A 25943-nucleotide genomic window follows, 5' to 3' on the forward strand; every position below is an offset into this window, starting at 1 on the left:
GCACTATTGGTTTGAAAACAAAACTCACTTTAGTATTCAACTGCGCAACCTTCGTTTGTGAGCCTCAGTGATTTGTGGCTTCTCGTGTCCCAGTGTTGGTTCTAGCAACAAGCAACACTGTCTCGTCCTATGACGTCATCACGCTTGTACTTGCGAGTGTGGCCTGTGGCGGCGATACCTGTATTTTGGTTCTCGCTCTTTTTTACGTCACAAGAGCTTTGTTGTCAGTATGAGTGGCGTTTTTGTAATGAGGAGCTGGTATTCTGTCGATACAAGCTAACTTCAATTTCTCCTCAGTGTCCCTTTAAGTCCATATGTCCATTAATGCCTGATGTTTGCTGAAACCTCAGGACACAAATTACACAGATGATAGTGGCCTGTGTGTGCCTGTAATAAAACTTCAGCTCAATGTGAGCACTTGTGGTGTCATAATTTCATCTTCCACTCTTTGTTTTGTCACTGTTTTGTGATGGAAAAATTTCAATACTTCGCTGTTGGGTTTAAGGGCGGACGCGACCTTTGAAAACCGAAAAATCGCGAAAAAGTCGATTTTTGGAAAATTATATATTCCGGTTGTATATGTTACAAACTACCTTTTCTGTAATTATCAATGTCTAATTCGCCGTAAAAATATTGAAAATTAGAAATGCAACAAGCCACGGCGGCTCCTGAGCCGCGAGCAAGCGCCGAACATGCCCCAACTTCGCGTGCGCGCCATTCCTCCCACGCTGAACCGAGCGCCGCCATTTTGGTCTTGTTTTGTTCGTGAATTCTTGCGCTTTTCTTGCTGCCTGCGGTGGCGGCAGCGGCAGCGTGCTCAAGGCGTGGCTAGCTTTTGATTGGGGGCCTCACGACTGCTTTCGAGTTTCCCGCGTCTGAAATCCGAGGCTACGATTGGACCAAGCGCGCGCTCCTCGAGAACGCGGGGGAACGGGCGGCTGCTATTGGCTGCTGCGCGCGCTGACGCGATGGTCTCCGCCGGCTGCCCCATGCGCGTCGTCTGCTCCGGCTGCTCGCTCTCCTTTGTGCGGTGTGTTCGCCTTTCGCCACTTTTGCGATCACCGTCTTTACAGTCTGTCGCCGTGCCCTTTGAACAGTGTCGTGCAGCTTGTTGATCGTTGCGTGGTCGGTCACGATGCCTACGACGAAATTCGAGACGCGACACGCGTTCGGTGCACGGACGCAGTCTATGAGGTCCATCCGCATGGCGAAGCGCGCTGCCGATGACTGCATCGACGCGTCTAGCGTCCTAGATATGTACGGGTCGGTCAGCGGCGGAGAAAGATGCCCTGCGCATGGGCAAGGCTGAGGAACAGAATGAAGTGACAACTCAGAGGCGGCAAAAAAAAAAAAAAAGAAACCATGGAGACAGCTCCAGCTATTCAGCAGGATCGTTTTAGACCTGGAAATGTCTCAACTTTCGAGGGCCCTTTTCTCTGAATTATTTATTTTTTTCCTTGTATGGCGGCTCATCCCAGCATATCTCAGAAACCACTCATCGGATTTCTGTGTGGTCTTCTTTTTACCCTATACATAAATAAATTTTGGCAGGAAAGAAAAGCCAATTTATCGAAGATAATGTGTTTGAAATTGTTGATAAATAAAATTTGGCTGATTAGTGCATATCTAAGTAGTAATTAAATTCAGTGCTGAGCTAAATTTTTTTACCAAAGAAATTTTGAAGGGCCTTGTTGCCTGAGGTGCCTATCCGGGAATTATCATAAATTAACTTCATAGTGACAACACATTCTGCAAATTCTCCTTGCCTGTCCCAAAGAACCAATGTAAACCACCTCGATATAATCCTGTAACTTCAGTACCAGAGGGAAGAACTCTGCGAAACTTAGTAATTCTTTAGGTGTTTATGCTGTGAGCCTACCCTGAAAATTTCATCCAGATATCTCAAGAAACAAAAAGTTGGTGTTCTCTCAATCTTGTAAGGCCATTTTCTCAGAATCGATATTTTGCCTGGCGTGGCTGCTAGGGAAGGCCATATCTTGGGAACAACTTATCAGAATTTCATGGGGTTTCTTTTGCACCATACCTGAATAAATTTCTGAGGGCAAGACAAGCCCGTTTTTTTTTAAATATTGTCTCTGGAATTTGTAATAAGCAATTAAAATTTGGTTAATGAAGGTCTAATAAGTAACACTAAATTCAGGGCTGCGCTAAAAATTTTCAGCAAAGAAATTTACAAAAAGGGCCTTGTCTTGCCCTGGGGTACCTATCCAGGAATGACTATGCTGAATTTCAAAGTGCCAGCACATTTTGCAGATTCTCCAGGCACGGCCGCTTGATGCAAAGCGCAAAGCGAGGTGCGGCCAGCCACGTCGCGCCGCCGACAATGGGCGAGCATGTCCTGGCGGAGTTTACAGTCGCGGCCGCTGTTTTCGGTGGGGGCGCCACTGTTCGGGGACAGGTCCCGGGAGTGGACTCCCGAAGCGCTCCTTGCTTCGTCGTGTTCGAGCGCGTTTGCCTCGTGTAAAACCGCGTTTGCGTCGTGTAAAACCGCGTTTGCCTTCCATATTCAATGCAAAATAAAAACCACTACTACTACTACTACTCACGTTCCTCATGTCTGCATTGCTTTCTTTGGATTTTCTGCTGTGCGCGTGAGTGAGCACGTTTGCCTCGCGTCTGCGGTGCTGGATTTGGACTTTTCGTGTGCGCGTGAATAAATGTTTGCCTCGTGTCTGCCGTGCACTCTTTGGGCTTTTCGTGCATGCGTGTGTGGAGGTCAGGTCAGGGACGTGTATGGGGCGCGATGCCGCGCATCCGCTGTGTGCCACTGTCCGTCACAAACTCCAGAAAACAGTCAACTGTGAGATATCATGAGTTTCCCTCTGAACTACAGCGTCGAGAAGCGTGGCTGAAAATATCGCTCGCCAAGGACTGTCAGGGAAAGGAACAAGTGGGCGCCAAGCGACAGGTCTCTGGCGTGTTCCTTGCATTTTACAGAGAATGACTACAAAAAGTAAGGTCAAGGAAGGTTCTTCGTCAGTGAATGGTTCCTTGCTTTCTTGTATGACCATGCAATAAAAGTGTCAAGTACTTTGTGGTTTTTTCGGCTGCAGGTGGGCTTATGAAGTTCCACAACTTCTATAATTATCGTTTTTTTTCTTTTTTTATAAATTGCAATAACTTGTGTATATAAGAGCCAAAATTCGACGTGACATGAAGCGGAAATTTACTGCGTGTGACCAGCTGTGCGTGTCCGTCTCATTCACCGTCTACATGGGGTAGCGAGGAGTGAATAAAAATCAGGGAGCTCTTTGACGATCTAAAGTGCGAAGAGGCGAAAGCCTTTAACCGCCTCTGTCGGTGCCCTCTGCTTGGCGACTGTTAAAGATCGTTTGGCGACTCTTGAACGCTTCCGTACGGCATCGCGAGCGCGCTTCGTAGCGGGCGACATTGGAGCGCGCGCGGGCTGCATCCTTCCTCGATCAACGTTCAGAGACCACCTGAGAGAGCTCTGGGTGATACGACCATTGTGCAAACTTTTGACGTCAGTGCACATGCGCCGTTGTTAAACCACCTGAGGATTGCGCATGGGGCACTGCGCATGCGCAGTGTGCGCGTTTAGTGGGTATCATTAACTAATCATCATTACTGTTCGTACATCTACTACTACACCATTAACTATCATTACTGACTTTTCAAGTAACCATTAATGACAGCTGCCGCGGACGCATGGACGGACGGACACGCTGGCGAGTCATGAGCCATAAAAGGCTTACGCCTTAAAAGTAGATCGAAAGCTTCAGGCGCATTAATGCAACATCCTGAGGTACAGCCGCTCGCCCGGTCGTGCATCGTATAGGCGGCCGTTATGGACAGCGTTCAGGCATACACTTCCTACCTGCTGCGGTGATTGTGACATAATCGGTGTTTTCAATGACTACTTAAAAATGCAGTATTTAATGAGCAACCAGAAAGCGCACTGTTTACGCCTCAAGGAGTGAGCAACGGGCGCACCGACGCAGCTGTCGCGGCGTTTCCCTGCGAGGAGTTGTCCCCGAGCAGTGGCGCCGCGGCGGGCGCACGGAGAACTAGGCCCAAGACGCCGTTTCTGTGCGACGTGGCGGGCCGCACCTCGCTTTGCGCTTTGTATCTAGCGGCCGTGCTCCAGGCATGTCCCAAGGAACCCATGTAAACTACCTTGATATACTCCTGTAACTTGAGAACCAGAGGGCACAGCTCCATGAAACTTGGTAGTTCTTCAAATGTGTGTGCTACAGGCTTAGCCTGAAAATTTCATCCAGATATCTCAAGAAATAAAAAAGTTGATGCTCAAGGGTAGCCTCCCCCCTTAACGTCCCAAAGCAACTGTGGCTATGAGGGACGCTTAAATGACGGAAGCCAACATCCACCAAGAGACGCTGTATGAAGGGCTCCGGATAATTTCAAACACCTGGGTTTCTTTAACATGCACTGTTATCCCAGAGTACACAAGCCTTCAGCGATATGCGACCTCCAGCGATATGCGACCGACGCGACCGGAATCAACTCCGCATCTTTCGAGTCAGCAGCTGTGCGCCATAACCACTGAGTCACTATACCTGCAAGCCATCGGTGAAATTGAACTCCACTCTGAAGACTGTTTATAATCTTTGGATTATGTAGCACGTTTTGTTAAAAGGAGAACAGAAATGCTTTGCAGTTGCAGAAATTTCACTGTAACAACATTCCCAGTTATAGGGTTCAACAGTAGCATTGTTATGCGAAATAAACCGGCAGGAGCTTTTATCTACTCTGATGAAATTTCTCTTATTATTGCCGCTCAGTGGTGCTGCTTACTCAGCAGTTGCAGGATAGTATCACTGAGATAATGGAACCACACTTCTCCTAACCCTCTCACATTCCTTCCTCCACTGTGCCAACACCTACGCCATCATGGAAGAGGGCGTAGGTGCCACTAACAGCCGCCGCTGTATAACTACACACGCACCTACATTGTACTTAGCAAGGTGCTCAGCTGCAGTACGGTATCATTGAGATAACAGAACCACGCTTCTCCTACCCCACTCAAATTCCTCCGCTATGCCGAAGCCTATGCCGTCACTGAAGACGGCGTAGGTGACGCTAACAGCTGTCGCTGTAAAAACCACATGTGCACCTACCTTGTACTTGGCAAGGTGCTCCTCGAGGTGCCGCTTCAGGTGGCACCGCAGAGGGTGCCAGAACAGCTCACGGCCCACCAGGGCACGCGACACCGCGTGCACCAGACAGTGGCCGTCACCATCCACGTGCACGGGCAGCAGCCGGTCCTCGCCATCGTTGTGGGCACGCACCAGCGCCAAGGTGCCGCGCAGGTAAGCCAGACTGCCCGACACATCCCGGCCATAGCCTGCCACATCCACCAGCTCGGGGTCGATGCGGAAGGCCCGGCCGCCCAGCACGCTGCAGTCGAAATGGGCGCCCGCGCCCATCTCCGACAGGGGCCGGGCCTTACCCGACTGCTTGTCCATGCCGTACGTGGTAAGCAGCGGCGACACCAGCTTGCAGTGGTAATTGGAGAGGCCCCGCACCTTTATGGTGTCCTCACCATGCTTGGGGACCAGGTTGCCTGCAGGGTGGCAACGACGGCGGCAAATGTGAACGCAGCATTTTCCATGTCCGGGCTTTTTGCACAACTTTGAAACAACAGCACACACAGCTTCCCTCTTTGTCCAACACTACAAATGGAATGGTTTATCTACACAGCACAGCAAAGATGGCGTAGAGATAGACCGACCGCCTCGCAAGTGATTTTCAGTGACCACTGCATTCCATGAGGGACGTAATAGAGGCTTGCGAATGGACACCGGTCAGACTGGGAAGTGGTCGGTAAGCGAGCCTAGGTGGAGGTTTGACACGTAGAGCGCGGCGACGGCAGCCCCGAAGACACGTGGCCCAAGTTCAGCCATATCCGCAACACCGCATCAGCCCCACGATGAGTATCTGCAGCCCGACGCTCCCTGCGACCGGACCTTGCCAGCTCGCAGCTAAGCCACCATATCTCCCCACTTGCTTGAACTCTTTCCCTTGTCCTGTCGCTCTTTCTCGTCCTATTGCATTGTACAGTATTGTTTTGATCTTGTAACGCTGTTGTATAGTTCTCACACTGGTATTTCCCTCTTCCTGTTAATAGTTGTTAGCGTCCTCATTTTGTGTTTGTTATTTGTGTCGCGCCTGTGTACGCCTGCTACTTTGTTGGGCTTGATCTTGTAACCTTTTGTCGTTGTTCGTTGCCTAAGTAAAGGGGTTTGTTAAGGAATTTGTCTACGCCTAACGCCTCCAGTCAACGCTTAATCAGGCGTGGCCCCTATCGCTGGTCAGCAGTCGAATCTCACCTTTCGCACGCGGGGTGAAGTCTGTTGCTCCTCCCCTCCAAACTGATGGAGAGCGCAGTGGTGGGCAGGTTGGCCCGATTAATTATAGCTTCAGTGCCAACCAACCAACAAGCCGGCCAAAATATCCTGACAAATATGCCGCACAAAGATGCATGTTTATCTGAATGGTACAGCACTGTATTGATTAGACAAACTGTAGGTTTTTTCAACAGGCAACATCTATTGAATCACGCAAAGTGCACAGTCCCTTAAAATAGCCACTTTCCAATAAATTTGCAGAAAGTGGTATTCATTGCAATTTTGCAGAATTTGTGCCAGAAGGGTACTTCCCAAAAAATTTTTAATATCGAACCTCTCCCATGGCACCAACCATCAAGCCGTCCACATTATTCTGACAGCGTCTCCTCATTTGTTATATCCGAGTCACACTGCCACGGTTGTTCGTTGTATGTAAGACACAGTCCTATTGCCATAATGCATACTTTAACAGCAGCACCTCCTCCGTCCGTAATAAGCAAGCATTCGTTATAACTATGGCCGTCATAAGTGGGCTCAACTGTGTGACGTTCCGTGCGTGTGCTACGAGGGCCCCTATCTTCGGCGGCATCTTCTCTGTGCTCAACCCCGGAGGCACCCCGGCAAAGGATGTGGGCGGTTGGCTGTTTGAAGCCGACTGGCCCATTCAGAGAGCTCGCAGAAAAAAAAAAAAAACACACAGCTCGTTCCGTTCTGCTCCCTTGTCTCCCCTCTCCTTAAACGGTCCGCGTTCGACGGCGCTGCATAGACGGAGCCCCCAGAGGCGGCAAAACCCCTCAAGGGGAACAAAGACGCCGGCGGGAGGGAAAAGGCCCCCCAGCATCACGTGCGCCTCCGCCGCAGAGGAAAAGCCAGCACAATTAGGCTGCCTGGCCGTACACGGACGGAAGAGAGGCTGAAAACCCCGCAAGAGGAAGAATGCGGCCGGCAGGAGAAAAACGACATCCCAACACGGGAGGTCAGGACTCAGGGGTGCCGCAGGCTCCGCCATGGAGGGGAGGACGAGGGAAACAATTCAGCCTGGAAGAGAGGAGATCGGGCATGGGCGGCGGAGCAGGGATAGCTGGGCAGTGCGGACGAAAGCAACGCTCAGGACGACATTGTTCGCCAATGGGTCCTTCAGCGCCGAAGCCCGACGGCGTGCAGCTTCTGCCAGCAACCGATCGAGCGCAGCTCCGGAGCCCCTCCATCGTCCCCATGAAGGCGACGGCATGTAAGCTTGGAAATCCCATCCTCTGATGTACAATCATGTATAATTATTGAATATATCTGTTTGTTTAAACTGAGCCATATGGTGTCTGCCTCTCCGTCCCGTGTGGACCTGCGCATTATGTGGGGTCGTCACAACTGTACTGCTCGCCGGTAACACCGAAGTCATTACAAATGTTTATAGTTTATGAGGTTTAACGTCCAAAAGTGGCTCAGGCTATGACTGGACGCCGTAGTGGAGGGCCCCGAAAAATTCAACCACCTGGGGTTCTTTAATGTGCATTGACATCGCACAGTAAGCAAGCCTCTAACATTTCGCCTCCACCGAAATGTGAATGCCGCAGCGGGAATCGAACCCACGTCTTTTGAGTCAGCAGCCCAGCACTATGAGCAATGCGCCACCGCGGTGGCTCATTAGGAATGTGGTAGACAGGTTGCCCGGTTGACCACGACGTCGAACTGCACTTCAGAGCCAGCGCTGACTGAGATCAAAACTGCCCAGAATGGTCTATTAATGCTGCGCATTAGTGCTTTGAGCTCATTTTCATGATTACTAGACCTGTAGACCTGTTTCAAGGCAAAAACAAAAAATAAGACACCAAAAAACTTTGTGTCTGTACCCCTTTAATGCTGCAGCGAATTAAAAAGAGGAAGCAGCGATCATCTCACAATTTTTCATGCCTCACAAGACCTCAAACCACCTTTGAGGTCACAGCTATTGTACACGCCTTGCACTATAGGGGACAAAATTCTCCCGGATGTGCGACTGATGACATTGACTTATAAGTGCGAAGTGCGCTATTGTTTGGATGATTTCACTGGCACACATTATACAGTCAAAGGCCTAACGTCATCTCCACAAGTGTGATCTGCAACCACCGGCTGATAACAAAGCTATATATGCTTTTGTTGTCGATCGTGTGTCCTGGGCACTTTTGTCTCCGACAGTACATAATCACAGAGAAAGAACATGCAACCAAAATTGGGTGTCTCCATCGCATAACGACACAAGTCAAACTCAGCTGACTCACTGATGAGGATGTTGCGGATGAGCGAGTGGAAGGCGATGCCCGGGTTGGACACCTCCTTGACGTTGCGCAAGACAGCGCGGTCATGGCGCTGGCCACACTGGGGACACTCGACGCTCTGGTCGTAGGACGGGAAGAAGAGACGCGCGCAACAAGCCTCGTCGGGGCACGTTGCACTCAGCACACGGGGCTGTGCGGGCTCCTTGAGCGACGGAGTCCCCGCGGATGTCGCGTCCATTTCCAACGTCACACAGTCACTCTAGCTGACGAGCAGTATCACCTGCATAAGAGGAGAAGGGGCAAAGCACCTTTACGAATATGTCTTTTCAGTTGAATGCAAAGTCAGTGTCGTGTCCGGTCGCTGTGTTGAATGCAGCGAAAGACGCACACGGTACTTTTAGACTTCGTTTATTTAAAGCTGAAGAGGGTGCGACCAGCGTCGACCGAGGCAGCAGCCGAACTGGCCGCCCGAAGAAAGGACGGAGCGGAGAAGCGTCCACGGGAGGGAGTGGCTTCCTAGAACAGGAGGAGGGTGCGGGGCGCACCGTGGGGGGGCATCTGGTGACAGCGTGGGACGAGGTGCAAGTTGTCGTTAGAAGGAGGATTGAGTGGTCGTTAGGAGGAGGATTGAGTGGTCGTTAAGAGGACACAACACTTCCTTCCCCCTTAGAAAGTTGCCTGGTATCGTGCAGGGGGTCGGCGCTCACGCGTGGAGGCGCGCTGGCTTTGTGCGCTCGGGGGAGAAACACTTGTAGGCTGGCTGTTGTTCGCTGTGTCTCCTGGGTCTGTCCTGGGCGAAGTCTCTTCTTCCGGGAAGAGGTGCCAGGCTATGTGGGAAAATGGTGCACGTGTTCTCTCCGCTGGCGGACAGCTCTCAGACGGCGTCGTAAATCTACGCAGCTGGTTGAGATGTCGGCGTGCTACTGTGCCATGTATGTTGACGAGCCAAGAGCGCAGGCCTATGCGTCTGACAATTGTAGCTTCCTCCCAGCGTGGCTTTTTCAGAAACTGTCGGGCGAGGACGCGCTGCCCCTCATTAAGCGTGCCGCAGCGCGGAATTGCTTTTTCTTCCCGGAACGTCTCTGCCTTTGGCTCGGGGAGGATGGCTGTGAGCTGGGTTCGCATTTCACGCTCGAACATCATTTTCGAGGGGGTCTCGCCTGTTGTGCTCTGAACCGTCGTGTGCTGCTTGAAGAGAAAGCGCGCAAGGCGGCGCTGCAGCGAGCCTGTCTGATCTCTTTCAAGGGCGCGTTTTAGCTCGGCTACGTAGCGCTCGGCTTGTCCGTTTGTCGCTGGGTGGTAGGGGGCCGATGTAACTGATGAGATCCCGTTGTCGCGATAAAACTTGAGGATCTCCGCAGACACAAACGGTGTTCCGTTGTCCGACACTACCTTGCGCGGCAGGCCGAACGTTGCAAATAGTGATCGGAGGTTGTCAATGACTGCTGCCGAAGTCGTCTGTCCCATTTGCCTTATCTCAAGCCACTTTGTGTAGGCATCTACGACCACAAGGAAAGTGCAGCCCTCAATTGGTCCTGCAAAATCAATGTGCAGTGTGTGCCATTGTGTGTCTGGCTTTTCCCATTCTGGGACAGGAGCTTTCGGCGGGGCGCTCCGGCTGCTCTGGCAAGGCTTGCATTCTCGCACCACTGTTTCGATGTCGTTGTCAATGCCAGGTCACCACATGTAGCTTCTGGCACACTTTTTCATTGCAACGATGCCCCGATGTCCGGCGTGGATGAGAGACATAGCTTGTGCGCGTAGTTCTCTCGGCATCACAACTCGGGACCCAAATATGATGCAGCCGCGATGGGTGCTCAACTCTGTAGCTCGCCTGCGGTAAGCGTCGAAGTTGTCCCCTTTGAGTTTATGCACGTTGCCTTGTTGAACAGCTGTGTAAACTAGCCGGAGAGCTGCGCACTTCTGCGTAGATGCTGCAACTGTGCCTGCTGTAAGCGGAGGTTCTGGCAGTGCTTCGAACATCAGAACGTCTCCTGGTGGAAATGGTTCGTCAACAGTTGCGTCTAGTGGCAGACGGCTTAGCGCATCGGCGTTTTGATGTTTACTGCATATCATCACGCCTAGTGGAGAAAACCAGTTTCTCCCTAGAAGGCTTGATCCTGTGCCCTTCACAACAAGCAGAGGTAGCGTATGGGTCTGGCCGTTGTAGTTAACCTGCACGTTGGCAGAGCCCAATAGTGGCAGATTCTGTCCTGACCACGTTCGCAGGTGCGTGTCGTCTTGTTGCAGGGCGGGTGCGTCAGATGGCCATGAAGTTCGGAACGTGTCCTCACTGATCAGAGTACAGGCTGCGCCGGAGTCCACCTCGAACTTAATCAGCTGGTGATGTACGCTTACTTCTGTAAAAATCTTCGGTCGCGTGCCGAGATTCATGGTGTTCAGGTCGTACAACACAGATGGTGTTGCTGATGTTGTTCCATGGAGATCAGATAGCGGCGTATTCTCTGAGGCGTTGACGCTGTGATTAGGCTGGGAAGGTGACTTTATCTTGGCAAGTCTCCGTTTCGTAATGCATGCTCTTTCGATATGCCCTCGCTTATGGCAAAAATTACACGTGGCTGACTGGAATCGACATCCCTGGGGGTTGTGTTGGTCGTCACACCGCCAGCAGCGTTGTGCCTTTTTGACCGATTTTACAACAACAGAAGGCTTGCGCACCTGGTTGCTTGTCTGGTGTACCGGCTCGGTGTTCCGGCGAATCCCTCTCTGCTGGTGACCGGCGCTCTCCGCTCGAACGGCGATGTCGTAAGCTTTGCTGAATGTGAGGTCCTTCTCAGCGAACAGGCGCTGCTGCAGTGACTCGTCACTCAGTCCGCACACAAATCTGTCGCGTAACATCACGTCCAAGGGAAGCATGGTGGTGTTAGCAGAAGAAGCTGCGTCTCCCTCCTGCCCGGTAGCTGTTGTCGACAGCGTTCCAAAATTGCAGTCGGCAGCGAGCTTCTTGAGCGCGGCTACGTAGGCGCTCACAGTTTCTCCTTCCAGTTGATCTCGTCGTTGGAAGCGAGCCCGGCTGTAGACCTCGGATGGCCTTGGGTCGTAGTGCTTTTGCAGCGCTTTTACGATGTCGTCGTAAGACACTGCCGCTGGTGTGCTTGGCTGAATAAGGGCGCAGACAGTATCGTAGGTCTGCTCCCCGCACAGCGTCAGCAGGTTGGCCCTCTTCAAGGCTGGGTCTGTGATGTTGTTAGCTTCAAAGTAGAACTGAAGACGTCCAACCCACGATGACCACGATGAACCGTTGAATTCTGGTATCTGATTGGGAAACCCTCGCGTAGCCATGGCTTGTCAATAGCGTTGCGTAGCGCGGGTCGAATCCACTTTCTCGTCGCCACTGTCGTGTCCGGTCGCTGTGTTGAATGCAGCGAAAGACGCACACGGTACTTTTAGACTTCGTTTATTTAAAGCTGAAGAGGGTGCGACCAGCGTCGACCGAGGCAGCAGCCGAACTGGCCGCCCGAAGAAAGGACGGAGCGGAGAAGCGTCCACGGGAGGGAGTGGCTTCCTAGAACAGGAGGAGGGTGCGGGGCGCACCGTGGGGGGGCATCTGGTGACAGCGTGGGACGAGGTGCAAGTTGTCGTTAGAAGGAGGATTGAGTGGTCGTTAGGAGGAGGATTGAGTGGTCGTTAAGAGGACACAACAGTCAGTGAACACAAAAAAAAATTGGCAGTGGCTTAGCTCTGCTATGCCAGGATATACCTAGCGTGAGGTGAAGGCAAGGTGCCCACATCTCGGTGGACACCTGAACCAGAGGGAAGGCACGTAACTGCCCTCTTGGAACAGTGGACACCTCAACCGTGCTTTAAGCTAAGTAGCGGTAGTGACAGGTGTGTGCTGTTGGAATTGTGCCAGAAACGCGCTCTCAAGCCAGCTCAAGCCATAGTCTGTCAGCGTTCCTTGTGTTCATTGGCGTTGACCACGTTTTACACTCCGATCACTTTAAGGAAAGGAAGTGCGCATAATAGCTCCCTGGTTCAGTGGACAACTGAATCATGCTTATAGGTACATGGGGTGATGAGAGAGAGATGCGCGCTGCAGGCATTGACAAGGTTGTGCCAGAAACGCGGCGCCGAAGCCATAGGCGTTCATTGTATTCATTAGCGTTGGCGTCGCCAATGTTTTACACTCCGATCATTTTAAGGAAAGGAAGGTGAGCGCACGCGGTGAAGCATGCCAGCTCTCCAGGAGCCACGCAAAACAGCTCAACCTCGGCCAGTGTAGCTCACGCTACAAAAAATGACAGTCGATTTGGAGTTACACCAAATTTGGATTAGGTGTTCTAAAGCTGTGCGGCCGTTGTTTTGCTTGTTTGTCATCCACCTGCCACCTAGGTCACGCGAACTTGTGACATCATCACAACCTTCCCAGGTGTGTGTGTGTTTGTGTGTGTGTTGGGCGGGGGGGGGGGGGGGGGGGTACGCAGCCCAACAACAAACACATAATAGCTAATTGCAGAGCTGTAGTTGATGTCGGGACGACGCGAAAAGAACAAGGACGACAGAGGCACAAGAACACAATAAGACAGAAGCCTCTCCCGTCCTTGTTCGCTTCGTGCGCCGTCCTGACATTAACTACAGCCGTGAACCAACTAGCCCAAATCAAAGTGCTTCTTAACTGCAGAAAATGGCAACTGTAAGTGCTGGGACACTAAAATACAACAGCAGCTTCTCTGGCCCTAGGAAAAAAAACCTCTTAGGCAATCTTCAGTGCACTGTATGCATGCGTTAACATCCCAACCTTCATTATATCCAAGGTGGTATACTTAGGTTCATTACATCTGGCGTAACACATGAAAATTCATTATATCCGAGGTTAAGTTCGTTGTATCCGAGCTGGCATAGTAAGAGTCGTTACATTTGAGGTTAATATGCGAAAGATCATGCATGCGAGATGGCATGCTAAGGTTTGTTATGGCAAAAGTAAAATACTAAGAAGAGCAGAAAGTTGGGCGAGTTGGTGTATATGCGCGACAGTAACACACAAGGATGGGAAAAGGAAAGACACGGACGAGCGCTAACTCGCAACTGAGATTTAATCGATAACAGGGGGGACTCCCTTGACAACCTGCCGAACGTGGGGCACTAATGAGAAAAAGAAAAAAGTACAGTGCAGACCATTGTTTAGCAGGGCGACACTTCTTTTCAGGCATCATGATAAATTAGCTGTAAACTAATGGGGACCTTCCATATGCGCTTAGAAAGTGCTAACTGCATCAGTCAGACATCAGTAGGCTTGTTCGTTACAGAGTAATTTTTATTGCCATCACTTGGGTTTCAAATATAACCTGTTTATGCATTGCTTTTTTTGCCAGATGTGTCGTGTGAAGACTGCGGCCTTGTGTGTGTGTGTTTTGTTTTCATCTTATGTTTTCCTTTTTCGTTCCATTCTCTATTAAATCTCAGTTGCGAGTTAGTGCTCGTCTGTCCGTGTCTTTCCTGTTCTCGTCCTTGTGTTTCCTTCAAGCTTTTTTTCAGCCATGTAAAACACTAAGTTCGTATAAATAGTATTCTGCCCAACGTGACAGGTGCGTCAACAACCATTGGCTAATGACAGCAACGCTCGCCCTTGCACTAATCATTCTAATGCTAAAAACATTAATGAAACTGAACAAAATGATGGTACAGTATGTCCGAAAACTGCGCATGGGCTATGAAAGGTGGGGAAGTTGTGGGCTCTGGGTTAATTTAGACCATCTGGGGTTTTTTTAACAAGCAGTAGCATTGCAGAGAAGACTGGCATATTTGCAGTTCCCTTCTAACAAAACTGCAATCGCTGTATCAGAGATTTGGTCCCAAATCCATGGGCTCGGCAGTAAAACGCCACATTCATTTTTTTCCAGCTACCAGAAGGTGTCAGTTGCTACTTATACAGCTACAAAATCAAGGAGAGAAAATAGAAAATTTTTCTCTGCGCTTCTGAGCTACAAAAGTAATTAAATAATAGTGAATTTAAAAGACAGTGAAGTTTAAAACAGTAAACTCAGTTTCTTATTTCATTTGTCGTCCCTTGAAGTAAGTGGGGCCACAAGTGTCCAACTGTCCTAAAAATTGTTAAAATTGGGTGTAGCCAAAGCTGTACAAAATTAGAAAGCTTGATTATGCATGAAGCTTCAAACTTGTAAACAGACGCTGTAGACTGGCCTACCCTATTCAATAATGCAATAAAATCTCTGCCACAACATAAACATGTTGTTTTCTCACTAACAGATGGTTTTGCAAGAGTGACTTGACCACTCCCTAAAAAGACAAGACAGCGTCCACAATACATTAAACAGTGCTATATATGTATTTTTGCTAATGGTTGTTGCACAATTGACACAATGTGTTGCAATCAAATTTTTGAATTCTGCAGAAAAACAAACAAAAGCCAGGCTAGGTGCTATATAATCCCGCCATAGAATCTGCGAGCAGAAGGTAAAACAAGCATTACAACATGTTGCAACAGAAGAGGCTGAACATTAATCGATTTTTTGCTCCAACAATAGCAGTTTTTTTTTTTTTTCTCCAGATCACCAGTCAAGCAACTGTTCAGAAGCTGCTATTTATACAACATTACAAAAATGCACGTTAAAATAACAATGTTTACGCTTTGTATACCAGCCAAACGACAACACGTGGGACAAAATTGAGCTTTGTATTATTTTGCTCCGGTTCATCCGAGTATAAAAAACCAACTAGCACATCAGCAAGTGTCTATGATGTCAAATTGAAGCCTGAATGGCCATAACTATGACAATGACACAAACATTTCAAACTCGACAGAAGCTAGTTCTTTGTCCAAGTAATTTATAAAACTCCTGTGACAGCATGTCAAAAGGTAGCGCTTACCGCGTCGGCTGCAAGGGACGAGAACGGAAATACCGCGAAACGAAAACAGCGCCTCGCTACAACCAAGCAGGGGCGGCAAAAACCGAACGGAAATTAAGCGTATACGCAGCACAAACAATCACAACGCGTGCGCTGCGAGTCAGAAAACTTATCAACAAAAGAACTTTACCCTTCCGTCGAGAGCACATTCGCTTCGAGCAGGGTTGTCTATTTTCTTCTTTCAAACTATATCCAAACCGACGCCGAGGTCTGAAGGAGAGATTATCTGGGGCGGCTGAATATTAATCGCGGACGCCTTTCCAGCGCAGCGCGTCAGTCCTTGAACTAAAAGGCGAAAAATTTTCACGGGTCCTACAAAATAAACACACTCCGTCGGATGACGCCTGGCCGCTGTTTACGACGGAAAGAATCGCGATTTTCCTCGCGCTGGGCAACATGCCTCGAAAATCTCTTAGCGAGGAGGAAACGACGTACACAAATGCTCCGAAACGAGAACAAGCTGCCGAATTCCTCCAGTCGGGGATTTCTTTTCCGATACGAGCAGCGCGAAGCTAGGAAATGAAACGCAACTTCAAGCTTTATTAGGCAGCAGCAACAGCAAACGAACGTCTGAAAGGACAGCATCCTCGAAATGACGACGGCAGCAACAAAGGAACAACAACCATGCATGCAAACTATGCGAATGCCCGCTGGTAACGCGTTCTCCTCTTGTTTGTGGTGCAGTTAGCGCAGTTAGCTCGAAGTCAGGCCGAAGGCTTCACGGGCTGTTTTTATCCCACGAAAAAACTTACGCGAGTAGAGACGCTCGCCCCGTCGAGAGGTCTAGAAGCAGCACCGCATCCATTCTCAGCTGCTTCCCATGACAATACGCGACGAATGCTCCCGCACGCACGCTGATAGGGGGTTGAGCAACCAGCTGGGAAAATGCGGTTATCCGGCAGGGCACCGGAAAATCTCCAAGCTCCGAGTCACCACCACAGCAACCACAGCGACGCCAGGCTTTGAGCGCGTTCGCAGTAGGTAGCGCTGAGTAGAAGAACCAACGTCGATTTCGTTTTTGTGACGTCACAAACAGGCAGAACCGAAACCACCTTAAAAACTAAACGCTAGTCGTATCGCGATATCACGTCAGACCTCAGGGATCAGAGCTTCGATAAAAAACATCGAAAGGCAACGGTTCGAAAACCTGATCACAACATTTACAGAACGTTTTTTGACAATAATTATGAAAGAGTGTCCTCGTGAGTCGTCACATCGTATCAAACACCATCATTGAAGTAAAAGAATACGCCACTACAAAAGCAAGCCGAAACCAGAACTATACTTCGGTTTCAGTTCTGCTTCCTAATTTTGCTTTTATAACTCGTGTTAGAGACTTCAAACCACATCGTCATAAAGTCTCCCGCCGGGACAGATACTGTCTATTAAATGCCTGTATCTAACTACTGAAGAGGCATGTGATAAGCAAAACTGCGTTTTACAACTGACGCCATAATACATATTCCGAGAGTATATCAAAACTTGAATCTCTTTCCCGTGTGTTTACGCAAAGGAAAAATATAGTAAACGATATTAGTACTAATTTTAACCTTTACTTTTAAAGTTGTGGCGCCATACTATAAGTGGGAAAACCCTATACAAATTTATATTCCAAATGAAGGTAAACTTCTTTTCACGCTGTCATCAAAGAAGGAAGTAAACATAAAATATATGTATATATATCCCCTTAAAAATCGCGGTTAGCCGGTGTAAAGCCACCTCATACTGGCTCGCGTATATTAGCTCTATGTGGCTCGTCATGGAGAAAATAAGGTGGCTCGCTCGTTGGTGTGAGGGCGCCACCGCTCCGCTACATCGAGCGCCTCCAAAATCGAGCAATTCCGTTTCCTCTTTTTTTTTTTTTCATACATGGCGCGCAGTATGAAAGGAGCGTCAAACGAGAGTCGGTTCTGTTCTGCGCCAACATAAGAATCGAAAGTGTACTGGAGTTCTTTCCAGGCAGCAGTGGGGAGCTTACTGCTGCGCGCGCCTATAGTGTTTGAGAAGTTGCAAGCGCTGCGGTCTTTGGGGTATCATTAGAAACTGCGTGGCCGAAACGAAGGAGTTTCTTTCCATTACCGTCTGCTAGCACTAGCTACGCAGTGAAAACACCTCGTCCCAGGGATATCCAAAAGAGCTCTCAACGTCCTGGCACCCCAACACACTTGACAGGGACATTCACGTAGGAGATCCCAGGGCAATACGGAAGACGCCTACGCAGCTTGGAAACGTTGTGCCAGCCTGACGCGACGTACGCTCTTTTGTTTAGGGTTATTCTCTTCGGAAAGCGAAGTCCGCCCACAATATGTGATTGTGATCGACGAATAATTCTATCCCGTGACGATTTTGTTGTCACCTGTTTGGTATTTCCGAAGCGAAATTTCTCACAGCATGCAAAAGAAGGAACCAGGTGTAAGGACTGTCTCATATCCATTGGAGGCAATGGTGGGTTGTATGTCGGTGAATGTTTAATGAAGCGAAGAAACCGCGTCGAATTTGCGCCATGGTGCGTTACATTGCCCTCTCTGGAAGGGACACTAGAACTCCTCCTTCGGTACAAGAGCTTGATCGTGAAGGAAAACAATGCACAGACCCGATATATACATGTAATTGATGCTGTAATGTAAGTCCCGTGCGGACACGGAGGGGTCTCCCTAGATAACGCGTCAAGCGGCCACAAAGTTATGCCTGTGGCGTCCCCGCTACCATTTTCATACACCCAGGAATATCTGATCGCCTACATAGGATATCTTGTCAGTGCACGTTAAAGATCCCCAGGTGGTCGAAATTTCCTGAGCCCTCCACTACGGCGTCTCTCATAGCCTTAGTCGCTTTGGGACGTTAAACCCCATAAACCAAACCAACATAGGATATCTGTGGGATATCCCTGAGGTGTAACGACGCAAAAGCAAAGAGAGTTGAAATCCTGATTAGCAAGGACTGCATTTTGATCCATCTACTAACACTCCTTTTGCGTTTATTCTTTTTTGTTTCTTTTTGGTTTGAACAGCCGCGCGTGTTCCTTCTGGCGGCTGCAGTTTTAACGCAGCTTTCGCTCTGATCTGCCATCTTTAATTGAATTTTTTGTTTTGGTTGCGAATTGTGAACTTTTCTTTTGCCTTGATGTACCTGGCAGTGTGCTCGCTGCTGCTCTTAGCGTTGTTCTTTCTTCGCTAGTTCCATATGTTATCAACTGACCACTGGCTCTGGTTTTAGGTGCGTTCGGTTCTCAGTCCTTGGTGTGGTCGTGTGATATGTTTTAAGTTTATCAAAGGATGCGGTCTTAATGCGTGAGCATTAGAACGGCCATGCGAACGAAGACGAAGCGTCTGCCTGTCCTAGTACAGAGGAACGGAAAGTAGAAGTGGTGTGAGGAGGAGGTTCCATGACGTCACTGAAGGGGAAGAAGAGAGCGCATAGGTGGGCCGCGGCTGACGGAGGAGGGTTTAATGAACCGCAAAAGGATTGAAAAAATTGGAAGTGGAATTTGAATTTGAATTAAAATTGGACACATAATTGGAAGGATTGGGCTCGCAGTAATTCGGCCTCACCTGTGCGTGAACGCATGCCATTGAAAACCTCAGCAGCGCGACCATACTGCAAACGGACATCGCAGTCGACGACTACCGCATACCCGAAAGCAAGGTTGACCTCGTAGACTGGACTACCTTTCGTCAGGCACGAGTGAAGCAGGGAAGGCCAGAATCGCGAGAACCGACTCTATGAGAATCAGTAAAGCAAATTAGGGAAGCGCATGATGTATACACTACCGGTGTTGACGCGGATAATCATCTCCTGTATCTTTAGGATGCGGCGCCTCGCGTAGGGCTCTGGCGAAAGCAGGGCCATAATCGTAAACTGCGACCGGGCATATCTGCGGCTGCCTTTGTGATATCGGGATGATTACTGCCAGTGTTTTTTTTTCTTGATTGACCATCAGCGATGTGATTTTTCGCGATTAGATTACTCTCACTACATGTCCCAAGGTGATGCGTGTCCTTTACCCCTTCGCCACATGTGGTAGTAGAGGAGAATGTTACATGGTGAGACGAACACTTCGCGGCAGCCGGATGGTAACGCCATTCGTCGTGCGCACGCCTCTGGATCTCGAGACGCTCGCGTGTCTGGCTGTCCTTGTCGCCACAGCAAACAGCACTACTGCATGGAGGAAAAAAAAAACTGAGGAGGGAGCGTCCGGCGACAACCTTGAAGCCTAATCTTAACAAGTAAAGATATAGTAAAAAAAAAGAGAGTTTGTCTCCACGCTATCGCACCACGGAAAAATATAGCCCCGCTGCGCGCGCGCATGCGAAGATTAGCGCGGCAGACTGACTGTAGATCAGTCTCCTTGCTGTAGACGCTTCGCGCCACAAGCCGCGAATACGCGTGCACTAAAACATACCAGAACCAAAACATAAAGGGCTGACCAGGACAGCGAGATACAGAGGGAGAAAACGGCTTCATAAACACTGGGCTTGCGAACGCTGGCCGCGTGACGTCACGCTCCCTCCTTTTTTTCCTCTATGCACTACTGCTTTCTGGGCTTTCGAAGCCGCATTACGCTACAGCATGGAGCGGGCCAACCCTCTACGGGGCCAGCGGTCAGGGATGGGGAAAAGAGGGAGTGCCAAAGAGTATGCGCAGAACGCTGCTCATCCAATTTGAGAGCGCCCAGCTACAGTGCTCTAGAGCACTGTAGCCCAGCTAGCGAGAGGGGCTTAGGATTGACCATGGGCTTGACTTGGCCTTCACAGTGCCAAACGTTTCTTTTTTTTCTGACCCGACATACTTACTGTTAGATTATAAGGAACACTAATGTTAAAGAATATAGGAACACAAATAATCCGCTCCACTAAAACCAAAGTAATGTTCAACAGCCTAGCAAGGGAACAGCAGTTCGCAATTGGCAGCCAGGTTCTGGAAGTAGTAAGACAATGTCTACTTAGGGCAGGTAGTGACAGCTGATCCGGATCGTGAGAGGGAAACTAGAAGAATAAGACTGGGGTGGAGCGCATATGGCAGGTTCTCTCAGATCATGAATGGCAGTTTACCAATATCCCTCAAGAGAAAAGTATACAACAGCTGTATCTTACCGGTACTAACCTATGGGGCAGAAACGCGGAGGCTAACAAAGAGGGTTCAGCTTAAGTTAAGGACAACGCTCGAGCAAAAGAAAAATGTTAGGTGTACCGTTAAGAGATCGGAAGCGGGCGGAGTGGGCGAGATAACAAACGCGCGTTAATGATATCCTAGTTGAGATCAAGACGAAGAAATGGGCTTGGGCAGGGCGTGTAATGCGAAGTCAAGGTAACCGCTGGTCCTTAATGGTAACGGAGCGAATTCCATGAGAAGGCAAGCGTGTAGCAGGGGGTGGCAGAATGTTAGGTGGGCGGATGAGATTAAAAAATTTGCAGGAGTACGTTGGCCACAACTGGCGGAGGACAGGGTTAATGGAGAGACATGGGAGAGGCCTTTGCCCTGCAGTGGGCGTAGTCAGGCTGATGATGATGATGATCAAAAGTCTCTTAGGCCTCATTCTCACAGCCGGCCTCCTCAGCGGCGCAGCGGCGACGGAGGCGAAAACCGCGGCAGCAACGGGCGCCGGACACCGGCAAGAGGCGCCGGATACCGGCAAACCAGTTAGGGTGGGCGCTCGCTGCTTCCACGTGACTCTACGTCACTGCCTTTTCTTTCTTCTCTCCCGCATGAAATAAACGCAGCGGCGCGGACGGCAGCGGGCTCCGAAGAACGATCTAGTGAAAGTCGTCTGTCGCCTCCTTGGCTTTGGTTTGTTTCCCTCTTATCGTAGAAAAAACGACGTGATCTCGAGAGCTCTGGCAAAAGTTTGGAGCTGGTTTCAATAACAGTGCGCACTCAGATTATTCTGGCCAGACAGCGAAATTGAAGGTATCTAGTGAGATAACGAACTTTGTTATCAATATAGGAATGTTTCCCTGGAACTTGCGAAATTGGTCTTCATACTAAGTGGTCTGCTTGGCCGATTGGTTGCGCCTTCTTCTAATGTGCAAACAAAAAACTAAGTCGTTGACTTGTTTAGATGGAACACCTTGTACATTCCCAAATGAAGTAAAACCGTGATCCGCTCTCTGTTCCTTGGCAGCGGGCGCTTTTAGGGATGCAAGACGTGTTCATCTCACGACGGAGAAAAAAAAGGCTTTTTTTTTCTTTCGTGCTTACGCCCGCGCATCGCCGCCGAAGCCGCAACGCTCGCCAGCGCCATCTCTTGGTCGCAGCAAGCAAGCCGTGGGTCACGTGAGGCGAACTCGCACTGTGACTGGCGCGTTGTCCGTGGGGCCGAGCTCCGTCGCCGCCGCTCGACCGAAACGTAGAGCAGGATCCAGCGGCACCGGCCGCCCGATTTCGGGCAGAAACCGGTCCGAACATCGCCCCCTCCGTCGGCTGCGGGAGCGACGGAGGCGACGGAGCAAGGAAAAAGCCGGCTGTGAGAATCGCGTGCGACCTGAAGGGGGAGAGGGCACGCGAGTGATGCCTCTCCTCCCGCGCCGATCCTCGTTCGGAGGGAGAGGTCTCGGAAGCGAGTTGCAAACTCGACTCGCTGCTCGCCTGTGTGAACACGAATTCATGTCGGTCGACACCCGTCGCGAGTCGACCAGAGCAAGTTGCGTCGCCTTCGCGCAACATCTGCGACTCGCGAGTGTGAATGGGCCTGTTTGAAACGAGCCATTCCGAGACTCGCCGGTGCGTCCGCGCGCTCTGCGCATGGTAACACAAATTTTGAAAAATGCGCATTATCTGCGGAGTGAACTCACCAGGAGCAAGCAGCAGGGGCAGTCAAGTGCTCTGGGTCGGGACCCGGGACGCCGCCACGACGGGATGATGAAGGCTTCGCATTAGCGGAGTCGCTGAGTGGGCTGGCCAGCCGCGTTCGATTCGTTGTGCTGGAACTCGTTGGTTGCTGGAACTCGTGGCTGGAACAGAACCTCGTGCTTCGGTGCCTATCGTCGTCTTCTCAGGCAAACCGCCGCGCGACCTGCGTCAGGGTGGTGCGCGGTATGATATATAAAACGAATGTCATACGGCTTGCCATCATGTGGCGCTATTAAGAGTCTTTTCTAAAATTTGGTTAATTAGTTTGTTATCAGACATTACTTACACCAAATGCGTGTTTTGTCATGTTAGGCAAGAGCGCGTTTTCTCAGGTGAAGAGGGAGTTATGAAACTGGCGATTAAATCTTTTCTAACGCACTCTCTACGTGGTCTTTTTTTTTCAGGCATTTAAAAAAAGCTAGCGACATATAAAAAATACATAAGACAATTACCACATGGTATTCTCATGCTACCACTGAATAATTTGCAATCAAATTTCTTTCCCGTGATGTTTCGGTTTTGGTTTCAACAGCCGAACGATGATCGTGACGTCAAAGTGTGATTATAGGTCACGTGAGGCAAGAAAAACTGCGATATAATCACTGCTGCCACATTCATTGTCATCCCGGATGTTGAGAAAGGCTGGCTTCGGCACTGTAGTGAATCAGAACAATGAAGAAGTCATTATACCCACGTTTTTCCCTGCACCATGTGACGTATATCACACTTCAACGCCACAGCCATCAAATCGCTGTTGAAACTGAAACATCATGACAGAAAACTTCGATTATAAATTATTTGGTGGTCGTAAGCTCATACCACACGGTGATTCATGCATGGTAGAGTCTTCCGCATCATTGTCAGTCATGGGGCCGCTTGATGACGCCATTCTATTTTTCTTGCCATCGTTGGTATTTTCTGCACACACACACACACACACACACACACACACACACACACACACACACACACACACACACACACGCACGCACGCACGCACACACGCGCACACACACGCACGCGCACATACGCACGCACACACACACACAAGCCGCCGGCTTTTCTGGTAATGGGACTAGTGATGCTGTCGCATTAAGAGCACGTGACTGTGCTCTTGAGCTGCCGTATAGTTTTGCTTTCAAACGCGTTTGAAGGAACGAGTCAAGCTGAACGTGCAAAAACGAGCGCTCGCCGCTCACTTCGGCCGGCTGCACATTGATAAAAAAATACAAACAAATACAGCAGCGGCCTTCAACTATGTGACATCTCCGTTGACCCTTTCATTTCTCCTTTGTCTGCGTGACCACTGGAACAAAGCTTCATCTTCGGTGGGTACCTAGAATATCACTTATTGGAGACAGTGGCTGGCGCTTTCCATATGTCAGATGGGTGGCTAACGCAATTTCAGGCCGATGCAGACAACGTCGTGTGCTCACTTCGACACGGTTAATTTATATGAACACTAATCACAACGCAACATTAAGGTAACGCCAGAGCGCAGTAACATTTTTCATAATTCGTGGTTTAGGAAACATGGTTTATTGGTTTATTGGGGTTTACCGTCCCGAAGCCACTCAGGCTATGAGGGACGCCGTAGTGAAGGGCTCCGGAATAATTTCGACCACCTGGGGTTCTCTAACGTGCACTGACATCGCACAGCACACGGGCCTCTAGAATTTCGCCTCCATCGAAATTCAGCCGCCGCGGCCGGGATCGAACCCGCATATTTCGGGCCAGCAGCCGAGCGCCATAACCACTGATACACCGCGGCGGGGCGGTTTAGGCAACAAGCGTAAATGTAAATTTATTGGTTGGTTTATTGGGGTTTAACGTCCCGAAGCAACCCAGACTTTGAGGGACGCTGTAGTGGAGGGCTCCGGAAATTTCGACCACCCGGAGTTCTCTAACGTGCACTGACATCGCACAGCAAACGGGCCTCTAGACTTTCGCCTTCATCGAAATCCGGCCGCCGTGGCCGGAATCGAACCCGCGTCTGTAAATTTACGCTTTACTGGAAGCCGTGATAACAAAATATCAAACTGTTGCAGCTTTCCTGCTTGAAACTTGTTTTCAACCCCCCAAAAGTGTGGTGAGCGAGTACCGCATAATTCTGGCAGGTCTCTTCTGGAATGCTTTGTTTCAGAGCGGCCACATATGTCTCTAGCAAAATAAGCATGCAGCGGAAACGAGAGAAAAAAAAAGTGAAGTCGGAATGGTATCAAACACCGCTGCCGTGACACCGCTGCCGTGACACCGCTGCCGTGGAAGCAATATCTTTGATGATATTTCACAGCTTCACTCCTCCTGTACAGAGGGCAAAACGCATGCCTAGAACAAACAAACTGTGTGTTTCAGAGCTCCCAAAACTGCTGCGACCAATAAAGCAAACAATGACGATGGAATTGTATGAACTTAACAGCACATGTTTACATCCAGTCCATTTTTAACCAAATCTTATCGCTAGTTATCGCGTGTTACGCCCGAAACCTGCTCAGAGCGTGTTCTAGACATGCGTTTTGCCCTCTGTACGTCCCATAATACGGTCATATCCGGTGGCAACGTATGTGGACGATGGGATACAAAGGGTTATACCCCGTACCATGATCCGGAGTAGGGTCCTAACCGCAAAGCAAGGGATTGCCATTCCAGGACCGCACCCCGTGACAAAATTATGATTAACAAAATTCTGATCAAAATTTTGATGCCCTCGAAGTTACAGGTTGCACTTCTTGTTGGGCAAGTTGGTGCATCGCTTTGAAGGAACCAAGTTGCGCTATAAAAAAGACAGCCGCAGGAAAAAGCCAAGGAGACAAAAAAAAAGTTGATAGGTTGCGCTCTGTCTGTCTCCTTGGCTTTTTCCTGTGGCTGTCTTTTTTATAGCGCAACTTGGTTCCTTCAAAGTTACAGGTTGCAATGACCTGAAGTAAAAAATATATGGTTTTTAAATAAGCCTATAATGTGCGCTTTTTATTTTTCAAGTATTTGAGTGGATTAGTCACGTTAACAGAAGCGTCAAATTAGCTTTAGCATATTATTAGCTTTACCAAGATGGAAACCGTGAACACCGCCAGACAACGACAGTCGCATTTTACGAGGGTGAGCTGATAGGCTAAGTGGTATTGCATGGTTGAAACATAGCGCTAAGGACAAGGACGAAGTAGAAACACTAACACAGTGCACTTTTTTTTTCTTTCTTACGCCTTTGTTTCGACCAGGAAGTGCACCCTAATGACCTAACACGGACGTATGGCGCACGGCAACGCAGTAGGCCGAACTCCAATGTGCTTGAGGACACGTCAGATGTTCAGTCGTTTGTTCAATATTTGTAGATTGTTGTTGTAGTGGTTTTTATTTTGCATTGAATATGGAAGGTAAAAGAATTTTTTCTACCCCGGCATCTGCCATCGCTGCCATCGCTGCTGGAAGCACCTGAGCTGGGGCAGCGGGAATAAAGGATAGCAGGCAGTGTGTAGAAGTGAAAAGGAAGAGGGGAGGGGATAGTAGAAAGGACAGGGGGAGGAGTACACTGATAATAAATCTATTTACATATATACATGATAAATATTAATATATACAGGTCGCACGTCTATGAAGACATTTG

The 25943-nt window shown here is 49.5% G+C and overlaps 1 protein-coding gene across 2 annotated transcripts in view; it reads right to left on the reverse strand.

Moving 5' to 3' along the window:
• The window catches only part of LOC149367136 (deubiquitinating protein VCPIP1-like), a 74886-nt gene extending 58429 nt beyond the window's left edge, over positions 1 to 16457 (reverse strand). Inside the window, exons 1-3 of one of the 2 annotated variants that reach the window (XM_089554345.1) lie at positions 16246 to 16457; positions 8609 to 8885; positions 5121 to 5566 (exon numbers count right to left, since the gene is read on the reverse strand). In XM_089554345.1, coding sequence (XP_089410471.1) covers positions 5121 to 5566; positions 8609 to 8843 — 681 coding nt within the window. In that variant the 5' untranslated portion in view covers positions 8844 to 8885; positions 16246 to 16457. Of the gene's footprint in view, positions 1 to 5120; positions 5567 to 8608; positions 8886 to 15454; positions 15573 to 16245 lie in introns of those variants that run through there. The other variant, XM_089554351.1, reaches the window with a different exon arrangement.
• Positions 16458 to 25943: the final 9486 nt, after the last annotated feature.

This window comes from Amblyomma mixtum, chromosome 1 (genome assembly GCF_055824585.1).
Source record: "Amblyomma mixtum isolate Tamu chromosome 1, ASM5582458v1, whole genome shotgun sequence".
NCBI classification, from domain to species: Eukaryota; Metazoa; Arthropoda; class Arachnida; order Ixodida; family Ixodidae; genus Amblyomma; species Amblyomma mixtum.